The sequence below is a fragment of the Dreissena polymorpha genome, chromosome 9, assembly GCF_020536995.1.
Source record: "Dreissena polymorpha isolate Duluth1 chromosome 9, UMN_Dpol_1.0, whole genome shotgun sequence".
NCBI classification, from domain to species: domain Eukaryota; kingdom Metazoa; phylum Mollusca; class Bivalvia; order Myida; family Dreissenidae; genus Dreissena; species Dreissena polymorpha.
The window spans coordinates 53,849,517-53,870,526 of NC_068363.1; the positions used below are offsets into that span (position 1 = coordinate 53,849,517).

Genomic DNA, 21,010 nt, shown 5'->3' on the forward strand with positions numbered 1-21,010 from the left:
TACCGACCGACCCACTTTTTACCCCCCGACCCAAAAATTTTTATTGCGATTTCTGAAAACATTTTTTTTTTTTTTTTTTTCGCCAATCATAAAAGAGCCGAATGCAATATTTATTTGTGCGCATATTTATATCCCTGTCCATTCTTATCGCCCCTGACCAATCTAGGTCGCTCCGATGGTTGGAATTTCACAACCCCAGAATAGACAGTAATGCAAGCGTCTATAACCAGCATCGCGATCGGCGGTGTTTCGTGAAAATGGCCAAACGACATCATACTTAACTATTGGTTCGCGAAAGTAGTCTTATTGAATACTAACTATCGAATTTACGATGGACATCATATAATTAGTATGGATTAATGAAAAGAAAGTGTCATTCTACAATGAAGCATACGTTTTAGATACAAATAAAACTCTTTTTTTTGAAAATGTATGAACTGAATGTCACAGAACAATTGTTTGAAAATTGAAATGCAGTCTACTCCCATAGAAAAATAAATCTAACAGTTACCGGATTATTGTTCGAAAATGCAAAATAAAAGACAAACATGATTAGATTTATATGCAAGTGGATCTGTGTTTAATCAGATTCATGTGCATATTCTGCTTTATTATGCTTGCCACTCTAAACAGTTTACTGTAATGGCATGTTAGTGAAATGGATATTTAAAGGTAAACTTATTTAATATATTAATGTCTCTTAGCTAAATGCATAGACAACACTCAAGTATATATGTTTCAAGTAGGGATGGCATCGAATACCAATATCGGTATTCGAATGTTCCCAAATTCATTCAATCGAATATTCGAATATTCGCATAAAACGACTGGATTGATTTTTCCTTGTTATGTGTTAATTTCCATTGGTTTGTAATTTATATCCGTTTGCTAAATACAAGGCTGTTTATTAACGTTGCTATCGAATAATTGTATCGCTGTCGACTAATACTATGACCGATACTGTGATCGGGCACAAATAGAACGAAAAACATCGTGTCATAGAATTTTATTTTTTAATGATTCCACAGATTTGTAGCAGACCGCGCATATTAAAAACTAAGTTTACACACATTACACGTTGCGGTCTTCTTATCCACAGACCTCGTAAAGTATTCCATACTGCAGAAAGGGATGGTGGCATTTTCAGATTTGAATTATGATTCCTTGATGATTGTTTAATTTATATCATCTGTTACTTTTGAGTAATTCACATATTTAAATGTCTGTTCAAACTGTGATCACAAAACCTAAGTTACTATTCGCCAGTAAATTGAAGCCCTTAATTGGTACCTAATTGACAAACAACAGTTCGGACTCTTTCTTATAGTAAGTATATTGCATTGCGCGATTTGAGTAATTCACACACTTAAATGGCTGTACATACTGTGATCACAAAACTTAATTATTATTCGCCAGTCAATTGAAACCGTTGATTGGCACCCCATTGGCAAACAACAGTCGGGGCCTTTCTTAGAGCGTGTATATTGCATTTCGCAATCAACACTGATACGGGCCGCGTTATCAGTTTGACACGAAGAACGTCACGTCAAACATGTTACTCCCAGGTGATTTCGGTTGCATTTTAGTAAGCGGTTCATGAAATATTGGTGAAATTACGTTTGGAAAAAAATGCGAATATGCGAATATCATTTTTATTATTCGAATGCTGACCATTCAATCGAATATTCGAATAATCTTGCCATCCCTAGTTTCAAGCGTTAATATATCCACAAACTGAAACTAACACGCTTAATTTATTTCCCCAAATCAAGTTTTCATGCTAATGTTAGTTGCAATAATACAACTCCCAGCTATTGACCTTCTGAGCTGTACGATTGTACTCATTAAAGCTCAGAGCATTCAAGAAGAACTAATGCTTATGTTCAGTTTGCCTTTCCGTGAATTTACTTTGCCATGCCGAGACTATGCACTAACCGGTCAAACACTTTAAATTGAGGCCTGTAAAAATTTCAACTGGCCTGTGAATTGTTTCTCCTGGTAGGCAAGTCTGGCCTGTTAAATGTCTGAATTTTTCCATTAAAGGCTTTGGGCTGTCTTTCTACACTCCTTCAATGCTTGTTGCATGCTAATTAAGCCCAATTGAAGAGAAAGGTTGAAGTTAAAAATAAAAGCTGTCTGGCAGTTAAATAATAACAAATGCATTTGAGCAATTAACATCATATTATAATGAACACGTATTTGATGTTATAACACACAAGCATGCATTTGATATTGATATATTGCAAGAAACAGCAAACAAGATAATGTAAAGCTACATAGGGCTTCGTACACTGCAACAGTGCTTTAATAACGCTCGATTGGTCATTGTCGGCTCGGGTACTACTTACATGTACCCCGGGTACTCTTAAGTATACTTACATGTACCCCGGGTACGATAAATATACTTAATCGTACCCGGGAAATTTGACGCTAAATCGGTCGTTGTCGGCTATTTTTTTTTCAAATTTTAATTATATTGACATTTATATCAATTTTCTGTAAAATGGCCTTCTATATTATCGAAACTCATACTCAAAAAGCATGTTGATGCAGTTTTTTTAAAGAGAAGTTTGTTTAAGCTAATCGAAAGTGCGTTTTACAACATCGGATTTGGGGAGGAAATACTACTCGGGTACAGTCTAATATCGACTTAAATATTAAGTATATTAAACGTACCCGGGGTACATGTAAGTATACTAAAGAGTACCCAGGGTACATGTAAGTAGTACCCGAGCCGACAATGACAAATCGAGCTTTAATAACAGTGTTTTAAATATTCATAGAATATTAGTGTATTAAAAATATAATTTCTCAAATAAAATAAAATAATTTTCCTACCTACCTACCCACCTGTAAAAATTAGGGTCGGTAAAGGGCAAACCAACAATATTTTTATTGTGGCCTAACTGATGTGTGTTGCGGTTGTGCGTAATTTAAGTCATAACTACAATTAATTGGAATCAAACGTCTTATTTGCATGATTGCTCCCGACCATTTAAAATTTGTTCACATTATTTTCTTAACGGCGACTATAATTTACATGTAACAGTACCAATATTTAATATATTCAGATCCAATATATATATAGTTTCTTTCATATTTACGGAATTCGCTACCCTTCCCAAAATAAAATACGCTTTTTACCAAAAAACGCTTAAAAAAGTGTATTTTTTCTGCGCTTTTTACTAAAAGTGTATTAATTCTGCACCTTTTTCATTAGTAAGTGCACTAAAGTGCATTTTTTCTGTACCTTCATTTTCTTCAAGCGTATTTTTCTGTACTTTTTTATCTAAGAAGTGTATCTTTTTCAATACAAGTGTATCTTTTGTAGACAAAGCGTATCTTTTTATGCAAGAAGTGCATTTTTGTGCATTTAAGTGAATCTTCTTATTTGTCAAAAAATAAGCTTTCTGTACAAGTGTATCTTCTTAAAAATAAGTATAACTCTAATATTCTGTGTATTTTTAATCATTTACTTAATCAGAACACTATAGGAAATAACTGAAGTTAAAGGACAGCAATGTCTTTAATAGCAGGCTGGTACTGAATTCTTTCTTATCTTCACATTAATAATGTCATTATATTAATGGTCTTATTGTTGAAATTTGTCTGCTCATAAAATTAAACAACCCACATAAGTGTTTTTTTTTAAGTTATTCAAAACATGTTATACGCAATATATCACTATGATGTGAGAAATCATTAAAATAAAATTGTTATAATTACGTCCTATCTATCTATTTTGTATCTGTCTATCTATTCTTATCAAAATTAAAAAATATCTGGTTAAATAACAATTATGAATTAAGTCAATAAATAGCACTTTCCAATAAATTGAAATAAGTGTAAATGTTCTGTCAAATACAAATATGTTTAAAAGCAATATTTTCATCTGTTGCCATTCACATTCAGTTTCATATGATACCATCATATCCATTTTCTTAATTTGCAATACAATAATAAGATGCCAAACATGACCTATGTTACATAAACAGTCAACAAAATAACAAGACAATACCTAAAAACACCCCTTTTCACACCACTAACAATAAACAGATAACAATCTGTCAGGCATTCAGAGTTAAACAGGGTACTGATTATCTAGGGGCAGATAAGGCTACTGATAGGGGTTGCCCAGACATAAGGCTAGAATGAGGTATAAGACTTTTGATTGGTTCAAATTTTTGCACAGGAAATTATTTGAAAACAACAACTTTTGAAAAACAAGCTGGTTTCAGCAATTGACCAGTCGCCAACTCCGCCCACATTTTGTCGATCAGCCAATCAGATATCAGCGATTTTCCTCCTTCTTTATAAAGTACAGGTAAACGGCACTTTCCCAATTACGAAAAAAATACAAATTTCCCAATTGCTGTCCTTAAATTCCCAATTAAAGGTAAAAAAAAAAAAAATTTTTTTTTTTTTTCTTTTTTAGCAACATTTAGTTAGTTTCCCTTTGCAGCTCTATAGCTTAAACCTAGGTTTATATAATATTGACAGCTTGAAAACACTTGGTTATCAATTTTAAAGTATTTGGGAGCAAAAAATCAAATACACCAATTTCCCAATTTGAGGTTTTCACGACTCGATTTTTCCCAATTTTGAGGTTTTCACGACTCGATTTTTCCCAATTGGACCGGTACGGGTACTTTTCCCAATTGGACAAGGAAAATCGCTGGATATCGATTTTTTCACACACCCCTCAGCAACGCTTATCTGGCCGCCACTTTGTCCGACAAACAAAGCGTGTTGTACATATGGAATGGACGTAATTTTTAAGAGTTTACACAGATTTTATATCAAATGCATGATCATTACTGTTCAATCATTATTCAAAATTGTAGGTGCTATACATTCTTTATAAAAAGTTATTATTTTATCTTCATTTCTTGAACATATTAACGAGTAATGAGAAAACAAACACAATCAATAGTTTAACCACACCAGGTGTGTGTTCTATAAAATGTGTTATACCGTTTGATGCACAATATTATTAAGCAGTTTGGGCAACATAATAATTGCCACACTTGCTTATTAATCTCAGCGTAATTGTCGATGATTAATAAATAACAGTATGTTGCGTGGATCTCAGAATGAAGGAACATTAAGGCATTGTTAGGTACTGTACACAAGAAAAGAAAACTATTTAATTACTTAAATGATTTCCAATTATATATTTATTTTCTGTGGATCATAAACAAGGGAAATCATTATAAATTGTTAACTTTAATATTGTTTTAACTGAAGTAAAAACAACACAAAGGTGATTTCAACGCGGCTTAGCCAGCTTAAAGCGACTTCAAGTGCAAAATGTACGGCTTATAATACAACAACAACATTTCTAATACAACATATATTGATACGGGGAGAAATGTGAAAATTGCAATTAACATGTAAGAGCCATCTTCTTATAAATAAGCAAATGCATAATATGCTAAATGTATTCAATTCGAATGTTCGTGAACAGCACCGTAATACCAACATTTCATTTTTTGATAGTGAAATGTAACAGGTTCGTATTAAACATAAATGAAATAAAATGCATAGTAGACTATCTGTTAATGAAACCACGAAATTAGGCCTGTATTAAATTATGGTTACAATCAAAATTTAATTTATATCCTAATAAAACAATTCGGTGTCTTTTTAAAAATAACACAATAAAACAAAAATCTAAACATTTTTAATAAACAAAAAACCCATCATGATATGGATATGTCATTTGCATTTAATAAAAATATTTTCAATATTATATATGAATAGCCACCGGGTTCACTGTCAGACGGTTGAAAATCAATATGAAATAAATGCTCATTTTTACAACGGATTTTTCATCCCCTCCCTATATAATATGTATAAGAAACGTTTCTGATAGTCAGTCTGCCGTTAACTCATTTATTTTGATTACGCCATTTCTCTCTAAAGTTTTTATGATTGTATTAACGTTTACAAAGCAGTTTAGGTTAGTGTGCGGCTTTAATAATTTATTTTATAGAAAAGAGCATAATACATCATTACATATATAGAATTTCCCTCACGTAATCCGCTATAATTGCGATCTGCTTGTCAGAGTTTTCTAATCACTAGACCACGTGACTATGTGGGCGGAGCGATCGATAATTTGGCGACTGGTCAATTGAATATTGAGCTAAATTAAATTAACATTGAGACTTATAATTGTTCTGTAAAATGTATTGAAATACTGTCAGCATGAAGTTTTGTGTGATGAAAACAATGTGTTTTTTACTACAATTTGGAAATCATCAGTTTGTTGGAAAAGAGGTTCAACTGTTGTTGTTTTTTTGGAATACTGTAGAACAGTTTTAACAGGTTTGTATTGTCATTTCTTCATCCTTTTTTTATTTAGTTTATTGAATTAATTATGATCACTAGTATATTTATGTATTGTCACTGGGAAATGTAAATTGATAAGTTAATGTATCGCAATTTAAAGGAAAAACAACACAATTTGAAGCAAATATAGATAAACATACACATGACAAAGTGTAAATGTTGTGTACAGTGAATTGTTGGGGTTGTGTTTTATGATTATTGTCATCTTTATTGTTATTTATTGATATTTCTGGTTATTACTGAACAGATTTCTTTCCCTCATATTTTAATGTTGAAGGTTAAACTCTTGCCCCAAGAGCAAAAGGGGTTATCATACTACCTGATGTATGGACTTTTAAACCAGGCTTTTACCCTGCAGAGCTGGCCAACTTGAGGGGAACTGAAGTGGGCAAACCTCGCCCTGTCCTTGAACAAGAAAGCTGGATTTGTTGAGAGGTAAAACTATACAGGTTATTGCATTTTAAAAGCGTCACAATTCTGACCAATGTGACAAATATTGTTTGAAATGTGATGAAAGTAAATTACAAGCTTTGGAAAATTACCAATTGTAAATATTTTGTCAAAACTCCTTTTCTTGTTTTGGTTCCAGAGTATCATTAAAGCTGAAATCCAGCATGAAACCAGGGAGGTGAAGGCCATCGCACAGGCCATGTGCCAACTATTCACTCCCCACCAGCTTGTGACTTGCTCCATGAAGGGAGCAACAACTACAACGGGGTCACCAAGACCAAGCCTCCCTGCTGCTGAGAGAAATGCAATCATTGGTACTTTTTCTTCATCATAAAAATTTGAAGTACCAGTTACCCGTATAAAAATTCAATACACAACCTACAAATATTTTTCAGATCACTTACTGTTTACAGTTGCATAAATGATCATTATTACATCATTTGTGAAAAGGGGGAGTTTTTATTATCCAAGTGACCGTTAACAATGTTGATTTTTTTAATTCATGAAGACAGGGATTGAAAAACTTTGCCCGTGTCTCTAATCACTGTCTCCAGGACAATCAGTTCTAAACTCATTTGTGTTGACTTCCTTAATATGCAAATATTTAACCTCTTTTTCTGGCTAGAGTATTTTCTATTTAAGAACATTTTTTTTTTTGGCATGTTTTTAAAATGAATAGTCTATTATATTTTTTCAGATGTCATAGCCAAAACCTTTGACAAGCCTCTGGTGGATGTTAAAGAAAAGATGAGAGGTTGTTTAAGGCGTCTGCGGCTGATGCACAAGTAGACTGAAGTCTTTGTAAATAAAATGTGCTGTTAAAATGATTATTTAACCATTGTTTTCACTTTGTTATATAGATTTGCACCTGTTGCAACATCATTAACTTATTTTTGTGCTCCCGATAGGGTCTCATATAGCAGTTGAACTGTCCGTCTGTCTGTCTATCCGTCCGAAAACTTTAGCATTGGTCATAACTTTTGCAATATTGAAGAAAGCAACTTGATATTTAGCATGCATGTGTATCTCATTGAGCTGCACATTTTGAGTGGTGCAAGGTCAAGGTCATCCTTCAAGGTCAGAGGTCAATATCCAATGGAAGTAATCTTTAAAAAGAGGTAATTTCTATACCTGCCAAATGATATTCAAAACCTTGTTAGGACTGAGAAAGAACGTTTTTACTTGTTCGCTATTTGACAATTTGGTAACCTATGTCTTTCATATTTGTTAATACTTTAACCCAATGTCTTTCAACATATTTGATTTCACATTGCAATTTTTGTGATATTGTTTAATAATGTATATTATTGACATGTTATTTTTCATTGTAAAAATGAATGTAACCCAAAAAGTATGGGGACAGGGAAACATGCTGTTAAAAATGCCTGATTGTATGCTGTGATTTCTTTGAATGTAGATATGTTATTTAATGTTAATAAATATGTTTATTTACAAAGTTTATTTGCTGTACTTGTTTCAGTTCATATTTAAACTGGTCACTTTTCATATCCAAATGAATGTATCTTTAAAATACTCATTTTTCAAAGATACACTTAAGTGTATCTTTATCTATCTTGAAAATACTCGTTTTAAAAAGATACACTTGAGTGAATTTTAAGTGCACTAATACGCTAAAAAATACACTTGAGCGTATTTTTTATAAAATTCACTTGAGTGTATTTTAAGTGCACTAATACGCTTAAAAATACACTCGAGCGTATTTTTTTTATAAAATACACTTGAGTGTTTTTTAAGTGCATTAATACGCTTAAAAATACACTTGAGCGTATTTTTTTATAAAATACACTTGAGTGTATTTTAAGTGCACTAATACGCTTAAAAATACGCTCGAGCATATTTTTTTAATAAAATACGCTTGAGTGTATTTTAAGTGCACTAATACACTAAAAAATACGCTTGAGCATATTTTTTAGTATAACAAGGGACAAAATTGTCACAAAACCAGGTTTTCATTGTGAAAAAAAAATCTGATAAAGGGAGAAAACTCAAACTGAACTTTTGAAATGAACAAACAAAATTAACCCCCTTTGTAAGTTTGTTTAAAAAAAAATAATCTATTATTAGTCGTGGCGACCTTGACATTGGAGATATTGACGTGATTCTTTCGTGCGACACACCGTACCATGATGGTGAACAAATGTGCCAAATGATTTTAAAATCTCACAATGAATGACATAGTTATGGCCAGGACAAGCTCATTTATGGCCATTTTTGACCTTTGAACTCAAAGTGTGACCTTGACCTTGGAGATATCGACGTAATTATTTCGCGCGACACACCGTCCAATGATGGTGAACAAATGTGCCAAATGATTTTAAAATCTGACAATGAACGACATAGTTATGGCCCGGACAAGCTTGTTCCGCCAGCCCGCCAGCCCAGCCAGCCCGCCAGCCAGCCAGCCCGCCCGCATTCGCCAATCTAATAACCAGTTTTTTCCTTCGGAAAACCTGGTTAAAAATATACACTTGAGTGTATTTATGCACTTAATTAACGCAGTTAATATGCACTTAAATACACTTGAAGTGCAGTTCCTGGGGAACAAATAAAACTGAAGCGTATTAGTGCACTTTAGTACACTTAAATACACTGAAAAATACACTTAAGCGCATTAATACACTTGAAAAGTGTATTTTTTGAGAGAAAAATGCAGAAAAAACACACTTTTTTGCTCAAAAAAATGCACTTGGTAAAGTGAATAATACGGTGCCAATACCGCTGCGTTTTATGCGCATTAAATGCGCATTTTACACACTTTTTCGGGAAGGGTATATACCTGCAACACATTTTTCTTTAGTCTTTGTGCATGACAGAATACAATCTAATAAACGACCAGTAGTTGGAAGCAAGATTTTCCATGGGTCACAGAATGTTTTTCAATATTTTTTTTTGCTTTCTGTTTATTTTGGTTGTTATTTAATATTATAATATATGACTTACATGAAATGAACTGAGGACAAATACATAAATATTAAAAGAAAAGTTGTGATTTGGTAGCTCCAAAGTAGTGTGGTTTTTTATTTATAACATTTAGAAAGCATATAAAGAGTTCGACACCAACCGCCTGCCGCTGTGCCTGACCAAAGTCCTGGGAGAAATGCAAGTATATATATATTATTCGCTTGTTATTCTTGTCTGTTTATCATAACATTCTAATCAGTGACACTAATCAAATGAAAAATCTCTCAAAATCACCTATCACACCAACACATCCGCATTTTGCACAGCACCTCGAACAACACTGATAAAGATCGCACTCACATACAGAACAATTCTTTAAAACGCAAACTTGCCTAACGCATAATACACTTTAACCCATCTCTTTAGTCAACAAAGTCTTTAATACAGACAGCCTCAAGCACTCAACACTCTTATACTATCGGCACATATAACAGACAGTTAAAGTACTTTTAAAAATATTCTTTTTAACTATTACTTTAATTTTTATTACAATATTAACACACATTATTGAAGATTTATATATGTACACAAGTACAAACAAGTAGACATACATCTATGCTTTATTTTAATATGTATTTCAATATTTACACACATTATCAAAGCTTTACAATATGTACACTAGGAGACATACATCTATACACTTTTATTTTAATATTTATTTCATAATCACACACAGTATCAAGCTTTACAATATGTACACAAGTAGATATACATCTATATACGTTTATATTAATATATATTTCATTACGTTAATTAATTAAATACTTAATTGTAAAGCATGAAAAATTAAAATATTTATTAAGTATTCCATACTACAGCCTTACCTCTAAACAACCCCTTTCAGTAATAGCCTTATCTACCACTCGATAATCAGTACCCTCATCAGCTCTGAATGACTTACAGATAAGCTGTTTATTGTAATTTTGGTGGTGAGAAATCAGGGGGTTTTCTGCCTAATTTGGGAAAAGGAGTCTGACCAAATTGTTAATTTTTTATTGACAAAATTGTCCATTTTGGGAATTTTTGCTTCCATGAAACAGCTCATTTTCGGAAAACATTGTGAATTTATCATGCTTAAATAAGTCAGGTTTAACAAATAATTTGTTTTTATTTGTTATTTTGACATTTAATGAAGGTATTCATCAGATGAGTCAGTTTGGTTTGTGAATGTGCTGTGAAATGGGGAGCACAGCAGGTTTATGGTGCTGAATCCTCGCTCAACCACAGCAGTGCTTGTTGGCATGATACACATCAGCTGGACGAGTTGAAACATTAATAATCTAATAATCATAAGTCATAAGACACTTCTTTCTAAACAAGAGGGCCTCAAAGGCCCAAAGTCGCTCACCTGAGATAACAAGATATTATTGGGACAAAATCTTCTGACCAAGTTTCATGAAGATCGGAAAATAAATGTGGCCTCTAGAGTGTTAACAATTAAGGTTTTACTATAGCCCAGGCTTCCTGAAAAGTCCAAAAAAGTGCCTGTCAACCGGACAGGCTGATGGAAAAGTTAGCCTGTCCGGACAAAAATTCACCTGACCGAACAGCGTGAGTTTACTGAAGAATTAAGTAAAGATTTTATTTTCATAAGAATTGCTAAACATAATGAGAACCAACCAACATACCGTACACATACGGCACCAAATATAAAAATGTTTGACATTTTAAAAACAAACAGATATTGGTTTATTTTCACAAAAGTAACTTTCTCTTTTCTCAATTTTCATAAAATGACTTGTACATGTTGCATGAAATCTGAATATAAATTAAGTTTTTTATTGGTCGTTGCACAAGAATATGAACTGTACACGACACTTGTGTGCAGTCAGTATACAATACAATAATTGTTTCAATAATGAAGGAACTGAAACAGCGTAACAGTAACAATACAGCGTGTTTAAATTACATTTTATTAAGAGGAAATGTCACTTCCGAATAATTCGTGAGATACCCTGGTACTTTAGTTGAAATTTACAACAAAACTTTTAATGGAAATTAAATGATTTCAATGTTGCACCCGCTACGAAATTTTATTTACAAATAAATACACCCACGCCAATTTTCGCGCGTTTTTTATCAAGGCAAAGAAATTCATTTATTTAATCTAGAAGTTGTAACCGAAAATAGCTGTACACGATGCGTGCCAGTGATTTTTTTGCCCAAAATTACCGACAATATAATTCAGCACCTTCCCAATTGTTTTTTGTTACAACCTTTGTAATTGGATAGATGGTAATATGTCGGACCAATGAAATTTACGTTTTCGGAAAAACAACAAAGGGAGAGCACTCTTAAGAACTAGTGACGCGTAAGCGTTCTTAATGACAAAAAGGCTCGAAATTCACGAAAAGAGTGATTATAATGGGGTGTTTGTGTTCTTTTGGCAAGTATTAGACTTTTCAGTATTTAGTCATATTTTTTGGCCTGTCACAAGGACCGGCGATATTAGAAACTCCGCCGGACCGTAAAGAAATTTGCCGGACAAGACCGGCGGTCCGGCCTTTTCAGAAAGCCTGTAGCCATATAAGGAAAACTGCCCCGCCCCCTGGCAGCCATGTTTTGCAACCAACTGGCATCATTTTTGAACTCATCCAAGATATTATCGGGACAAATCTTCTGACCAAGTTTCATGAAGATCGGAAAATAAACGTGGCCTCTAGAGTGTTAACAAGGTTTTACTATAGCCATATAAGGAAAAATCCCCCCCCCCTGGTGGCCATGTTTTTCAACCAACCGGCATCATTTTCGAACTCGTCCAAGATATTATCGGGATGAATCTTCTGACCAAGTTTCATGAATATTGGACAATAAATATGGCCTCTAGAGTGTTAACAAGATTTTACAATAGCCATATTTAGCCATATAAGGAAAAATGCCCTGCCCCTTGGCAGCCATGTTTTTGAAGCAAAGGTTACAATTTTCAAACTCATCCAAGATATCATTGGGACTAATCTTCTGACCAAGTTTCATGAAGATCGGAAAATAAATGTGGCCTCTAGAGTGTTAACAAGGTTTTATATATAGCCATATAAGGAAAAATGCCCCGCCCCTTGGCAGCCATGTTTTTAAAGCAAACGTAACCATTTTCGAACTCATCCAAGATATCATTGAGACCAATCTTCTGGCCTAGTTTCATGAAGATCGGAAAATAATTGTGGCCTCTAGAGTGTTAACAAGGTTTACTATAGCCATATAAGAAAAATGCCCCGCCCCCTGGCGGCCATGTTTTTCAACCAACCCGCATCATTTTCGAAATCTTCCAAGATATTATTGAAATAAATCTTCTGACCAAGTTTTATAAAGATCAAACAATAAATGTGGCCTCTAGAGTGTTCACAAGATTTTACTATAGCCATATAAGGAAAAATGCCCCGCCCCTTGGCAGCCATGTTTTTAAAGCAAACGTAACCATTTTCGAACTCATCCAAGATATCATTGAGACCAATCTTCTGGCCTAGTTTCATGAAGATCGGAAAATAATTGTGGCCTCTGGAGTGTTAACAAGGTTTACTATAGCCATATTAGGAAAAATGCCCCGCCCCCTGGTGGCCATGTTTTTCCACCAACCGGCATCATTTTAGAACTTGTCCAAGATATTATTGGAATGAATCTTCAGACCAAGTTTTATGAAGATCAAACAATAAATGGGGCCTTTAGGGTGTTCACAAGATTTTACTATAGCCACATATAGCCATATAAGGAAAAATGACCCGCCCCTTGGCAGCCATGTTTTTCAAGCAAACGTAACCATTTTCAAACTCCTCCAAGATATCATTGAGACCAATCCTCTGACCAAATTTCATGAAGATCGTACAATAAATGTGGTCTCTGGAGTGTTCACAAGGCAAATGTTGATGACGCACGACACACGACGGACAAAAGGCGATCACAAAAGCTCACCATCAGCACGTTGTGCTCAGGTGAGCTAAAAAAAATTTTTTTTTGGAAATTGGAAATTTTTGTTAAAATTTTGGTTTGGGATCAGGTCCGTTTGCATTGGGAATCAGGGCTTTTTTTCCTTCTTTATGAGTGGCCGTGGAAGGACATTTCACAATTTTGAAAAGGACAATTCACAAACCTAACATGGCCGTGAATTTTTACAAAATGGGCCATTTTTCACAATTTTAATAATTTCACGACTCGGTTTTTCACAATTTTAAGAAGTTCGCGACTCAATTTTTCACAATTTTGAAAAGTTTCGCGACTCAATTTGTCACAATTTTGAAAAGATTGCAACTAATTTTTTCACAATTTTGAAAAGTTCGCGACTCATTTTTTCACAAAATAAGGGGGCCAGGGCCGCTTCACAAAGTCAGGAAAAAAAGCCCTGGGAATGCCTCCGTTTTCAGGAGGCGCAGACAGTGTTGAAAAAATCCTGGAAATAGCAGTAACTTACCGGTTTCGCATGACAAAAACGCATGAATTCACTATGCGCATGTAGTCTGTAGCACATATATATTGATAATGATAACCTATTCTTAATTTAGTCAATTTATATACATAACTAAGAAACTTTGATCTATTATACTGCATGCAACAAACATTGCCTAATTTTTGTTTTAATTTTCTTTAATTTAACTTACACCTGGACTTGGATTATAAAAGTAAAACTGTTTAATTACCAGCTTAATCAACTTTGATTGAATCGCGGGCGGTACACAACACCCTTTACAACATTATCCGTGTTGTGACCAGCGCCCTCACACTACTTTGGGGGAAGGGGTCCGCAGCCCTAAGGAGGGGGAATTTTGGCGGCGTTTCCCTTTTTGGGGGATTTTTTTACTTACTCTCTCATTATTACATTTGTACATGTTTGCATTATATTCATTGCATTTTTTATAATTTAGTATGTTTGCAAAGATTAAATTGAACTAGAATTACGATATAATAATCATGAGACACATCTTTCAATTTTAAAAAGTATACTTTTCAGGTGGGGGACTGCCGTCGAATTTCAGCGGCAGATTTAATAGATTGAGGGCCCTGGTGACAAACATTAAAGTATCACCGATTAATTATCATACCAATTAAGTTAAATTGATTAATGTTTTCCCATTTTAATTATTGATTTTTGTATATATGACCTTTCACACCTCTTACACACACATTTATTTAACCCGTGAAAAACACCGACCACAAGTGTAAAAGAGCCATTAAATGTGACAACCGTATATTCAGATTATTAAAAAGGACATAATTTACATTATTAATACTTATAAACCAATGATCATATTACATCCTTCATCTACTATATATTTTTTGGGGGGTGCGAGTTGACTTCAAAAAGTGCGAGTTGACCAGAAATGCCTAGCCAGTTGACCAAAAAACGTGTGAGTTTACTACCGTGTGAGTTGAATTAGGTACGAGTTGATCGGCATGTGTAATAACAGTATTTTGTTTTTGGCAACAGGTTTGAACAAATTACTTTCATTTTGAGTATTTTGGCGTTAAATTAGTCCCAAAAATGAATACGAAATACTTCCACAACGAATGGATACACGTTCAGCCTCGGTCTGGAATTCTGTGAGTCCAGTGTTTTTTTTCACCTATAGGTGAGACCAATGTCTCTGTCCTTTTTCTTAAATATATATCAATGATTGTTTCAACATTATAGTTTCAGACAGTTCAGCCGTTATGCACAGTCTCAGTTTTCCTAGCCAATTTCAGTCTAATTGAAATTTTTTAATTGATATAATGGCAAATTTGAGCATTTTTTATCAATAAAATGGAGCAAATTGAAATGTTTTTATCAACAAATGTCGACACAATATAGATACATCAGGCCTTTCCCTGGCCATTTCGGGAATAAATGAAATTCATGTGAAAAGTGACCACTGATTTGGGAACAACTAATTTATTTAACTCTTTATGATAATTCAAAATCATATTAATATTATATTTATATACTTTGTTAGTTGTTTATTAAATAAATATGAGATATATGTATCATTAGACAGTTCTTTCTAAAAAAATATAAATATATATTATTTTTTTTTAACTTCTGGAGGGGATTTTTTTTAAATATATACTATTTTTTTAGGGAAATGGGGCCAAATAGCGGCCCCAAAATTGCCATAAAAAACACTGGAGTCACGCGACATCGCCCTCTCATCAATTTTGGCTGATTGTCAAAATGTTCTATTGCCTCATCAAACAAATGTGCACGTGTTAATCCCTTTGTCAATGTACCGCAGAGTACATAACAGGGTGGTAGACTTGCTAAGCATGTAAAAACACCCGACACTACATCCAGTTTTTTCCGGATAATAAGTTCAATTAGTATACAGCGCAATAACTGTTTCTACAATGCCGTATCTAAAAGCACGGACTCTGCTACTTATCCGATCGCAGCGAGAATACAGTAATAACAATGTGTCCTAATTCAAACTACACTGTTATACGCAATACAATTTCAACTGCTACCATAAGACCAGATAATCAAACACTACGGTGAAAACAGTTGGTGCAGTGTCAGGCTTTTTCCGCCCTATGCCACGGGTCCGAAATTCGGCCCCATTCCCAATGCAAATCTGGTTGTTTTTTTCCCAATTCAAAAAAAAAAATTCCCAATTCCAATTTTTTTTACCTTAAAATATATAAGTTAACCTTATCCGGTGTACAAAATAGAAAGTGTTGCATAATAAAATTATCTGTTGCCTTCAATTTGTTTTAAAAACTGTAAAATATATTAATGATTATTTAAGACTTTCCTTATTTTCCTCAAAATCCGGCGCTTCACACGATTTTTTTCACCTCAAAAAAGGCCAGGCCTTTTCCCCAAATTCAAATTAAAAAACCTGCACTTATCTCACATGTTCATAATACTTTGTAAAATTTCAATAATAAGTTATCAAAATAGTCGTTATTTACCAGTTAACGGCTTCTTTGAAATATAAGAAACACTATTTACATGCGATTATTTTTCCCAATTGAGCCAATTTTGCGAATATTTTTTTTCCCAAAATGGGGGTTTTCACGACGCGAAATTCCCAAAATTCCAGTGTGGCGTATTCCCAAAATGGAGCGGAAAAAGCCTGAGTGTAACCTTATTACCTTTTTTTTCTCTTTGCTCTAATCCAGGCTTCCTGAAAAGGCCGGACCGCCGGTCTTGTCCGGCAAAATTCTTTACGGTCCTTGTGACAGGCCCAACAACATATGACTAAATACCGAAAAGTTTAATACTTGCCAAAACAACGATTTAACCCAATTGCAATCGCTCTTTTCGTGAATTTCGAGCCTTTTTGTCATTAAGAACACTAACGCGTTACTAGTTCTTAAGAGTACTCTCCCTGTGTTGTTGTTTTTCGAAAAAGTCAATTTCATTGTTCCGACATATAAGTTATAACCATCTATCCAATTACAAAGGTTGTAACAAAAAACTACACATGAAAAAAATGCTTATACAAATGATCGAAATTGTCAAATTTGAAGTTGTCATCATCATATATAAGCAATGTTTTTCTTTATGTATCGTCAGAACGTATGAAATAACACGGAAATGTGCTTATATCAGTGTAATATCGCATAATGCCAAGCCCATTATCATTTTTTTTTTGATAATATAAAACAGAAAGTCTTGTAAAAGATTGCTATTGTACGGAGAATATATGAGTATATTTTTTACAAGTTGACTACATAATTACATATTATATTGAATGAATCCCATATTTCAAAATTAAAGTGTGTTACAATTGCATAAGAACACATGATTTGATGTTATATGTTCCAAAATCAATTACTTATAGTTGTCCAATACTTATACACAGGCTGCACATTGCAATACATGTAAATATGAGTTAAACTTTACTAAATTCTTCAGTTATAAACTCACGCTGTTCGGTCAGGTGAATTTTTGTCCGGACAGGCTTACTTTTCCATCAGCCTGTCCGGTTGACAGGCACTGTTTGGGACTTTTCAGAAAGCCTGCTAATCGACAATTCACAACTTCCGCCATAAAACAATTTGTTATCAAGTTTATGTTTTGAGCATTTCTCAACAAAATACATGCAAATTGATGTCGATTGCCACAGGTATTGTGTTTGTAACAATGTATTAGGTTGATTGAACTCAATTTTATAGACATACTTGTGACAGATTTTTTTTACATAGTTTTTGCCTTTGCAAAGTGGAACTATGAGCTGTACGTATGTACTCATAAAAGCTCAGAGCATTCAAGAAGAACTAAAGGAAAACTTACCCTCTATATTTTCCAAAAATGTGATCAGTCTGTCGAAAGCGGCTATCTGGTTTTCTGTCATTTTATTGACAATGTCACCATCCTTTTCCAAAAATTTGGTAATAACCTCAAAGTCAAATAAATCAGGAAGCAATACGATTGACCGTTTGTTTTCATCGACATCGTCGAGATTTCTCTGTGTCTTACACCAAGCCTTTGAAAAGCTACACGCGTACGCACCGTTACAATGAAGGATTTTTACAAAGCAAAAGGTTATCCACTGATCCGTCCTAAGATTGTCCATCGCAGTTAAAATTTCATTTTTAAATTTCATCAAGCGACTGTGTATTTCACTAAAAGTTCGTCCCGCCCTTTTCAGGCGTTTTTTTGGTGGATTTTCCGCCATTTTTCTGCACATAGAATGAAAAAATTCTCACTCATAAAAATGGCAGTCTCGTTGAGGCTATATACCACCAATAGTTGTTATTCGGAACTCTCCGGTCTGGGTTTTTCCGATATTTGAGCACGCGCGGTAGGTACAAACAAAGGCTGGCGCGAAAATTTAAACCGATAACTTACATTTGAGAAGTTCGCTATATTTTCCATTAAAACGTCGTAATGCCAACAAAAAGATGCAGTTGGGGAACGTGCAATAGTGACAGCCGTTATTGCCACAAACCGCATATGACTGGTGTACCGTTTTTACCCTTTCAAAAGCCAAATGTGGACATGGAAAGATGTTTACACTGGATAAAACTATGTGCGCGTCATCACTCGACCTTATCAGCGGAAAAGATTGGGAAACACCATTATATTTGTTCAAAAGTTTGTAATCTTTTATAAAATCCATGTGCATTCATTTTTTATTTGTATAAAATTCATACTGATCGAATTTTACTTGTTTGAAAACGGTGTATCACGATAAGACTGCATGAACATGTAATAATATTGACTCCATTTGCTTTGCACTTGCACTTATTTAGCCTATATTACAATGAACAAACCATTTTGTTGGATTCTCAATGCAACGCTTGTTTACATGGCGCAAATAACCCTACCGTGTTATTTTGAAGTGCATCAGTCTTTGCAAAATTCTTAATGTGACAGTTATGCATTTTGAATCGTATCTCGTCGTTGATCGGTGGGTATTAAAGCAAAATATTGGGATATGGAGGAAATGAAGATTGCATGCCAGCCAATTTGAATAATCGCGGCAGACACACATTTTCAAGGGGGGTATGTCTAAACGATATTACAGTACTGTACGATTAAATACCAGTTTACTACCAGTACAAATAAGCGGAACCACATTAATGGTATTTTACTAATTTTATTATTTTGGATGAATGCTGTAAACTGTGGCCGGAGTCTTGGTCGCAAGAAATACACACCATATCCCTATTAAGGGGTTAGTTTTTAATTGTAGATTTGAACTTCTCTTTTTTTTAATTCTTCGGACAATGTGTAGTCAGCTGCGTACCATGACAACAGGCAGCTACGAGCCTGAAAGTTAAACGTTATTCTAACCACAATCGAAACGAATAAAGAACAGATTCCAGTTCATTGGACGCGTAAGTTGATTAATGAAGATATCATAACAAATGTCAAACGGTCGTGAAAATTATTGGTGCATCATGATGAAAATGTTGCATATTCAAGCTTTCGTCAAAGATATTTTATCAAAATCATTATAATAAATTTATCATCGATTATAGTTATTTTAAACAAATGTCTATTATATATTTCAATAACAAGGTATTATTTATAGAGTTGTAATAGATGAATGTTATGGGTAGGTCCGTTTCTCAAAAATTAGGAATTGACTGCGTTTTTAACTTCGAAGACATCGCCCTAAAATGCATTTCAGACGCATTCAGGTAATGTGCAGATTGGGAGGGCCGTTCGCGCTGTAAGCGAGTACATGTGTACATTACATTACAATAACAATCAATGCATTTACTAGTGTTTACCGTTATGAAGAAGACGATTTTTGTAAGTTTCTACTATATACATTTTAGAAAAACACAAGTTTTATCAGTATTGGTCCAGAGGTTTAAGAGGATTTATTGTTGAAGTAAAAATGTTCGCACACGCGCACAACAGTTGACGATAGACGACAAATACTGTTTGTTTTTTTGCAAATTAGCAAGCTGGTACCATCTATATTCCAAACACCCAAACCAAGCTGATAAAGCAGGCATTTCAATTCGTCTTTGAAAAAACATTAATACAACCAATGAACTCAGTTTTGAGTGATAAATGTTTTTAACAGCTAACTGTGATTGTAAAAGCAACTTTGCACACCCCACCTCTTATCTGCACATGAACATTGTCGCATAATTGGTGTATTTCATGTATATTCCCTGTTCGGTGTAACTGAATACATAATATCTGTCTTCATGAAGAAATGCATAAATGGGCATCATATGTCATCGTCAAATTAGACGAGAAAAATGTACCAAGTTATTGCCCATGGCTGGGTTCACTAATTAGTTATGTCTATGGTAAGCACATGCAGCACTGCTAATTTGTGTATATTTTCATGTTAAATGACAGGTGAACTTTCATATATGCAGTTAAACAAACGTGGTCTCGCTTAATTATTGGCATATATATGCACAAGATATGTAAGTCACACATAAAGCCATCCCGTATCAGGTAATTCAACTCATGTTAAAGTCAATCATCCAGACAGCCGTCACCCAATTTATTTGTCCATTATTGTATCAATTGGCATCTGCGTTGTATGAAGAGAGTCCTAAGTTTGACATTCGAGTAGAGTAGTCACGCTTTCTTGACGTGGTGGCCATGTTGGCCACCGCGATGTAAAATTGTATTTCATGAACATTAGCAAGCGTTGTGTTAGAGAATATTCAACTGTTTGACGTGCGTAGATAACATTTTATGGTGCGCAGTGCCAGGATGAACCAGAAGTGCCACTCATTTTAACGACCAACAGGGAAAAAACCAACGCTACATGGAAAACGGAGAACAAACAACACTATACGGAATCACAGGCCAACGTGAAAAAACAACGCAACATGG

The 21,010-nt window shown here is 34.2% G+C and overlaps 1 protein-coding gene and 1 long non-coding RNA gene across 2 annotated transcripts in view; one reads left to right on the forward strand and one right to left on the reverse strand.

The window, feature by feature from the left end:
• The window catches only part of LOC127844249 (uncharacterized), a 40,409-nt gene extending 21,975 nt beyond the window's left edge, over positions 1 to 18,434 (reverse strand). Inside the window, exon 1 of the mRNA XM_052374313.1 lies at positions 17,987 to 18,434. Within this exon, the coding sequence (XP_052230273.1) occupies positions 17,987 to 18,383 (397 nt within the window). The 5' untranslated portion in view covers positions 18,384 to 18,434. The remainder of the gene's footprint in view (positions 1 to 17,986) is intronic.
• Positions 6,362 to 7,910, forward strand: LOC127844253 (uncharacterized). The gene is made up of 3 exons (XR_008032646.1): positions 6,362 to 6,789; positions 6,944 to 7,118; positions 7,502 to 7,910. It is a non-coding gene; the product is annotated as an uncharacterized LOC127844253 (long non-coding RNA).
• Positions 18,435 to 21,010: the final 2,576 nt, after the last annotated feature.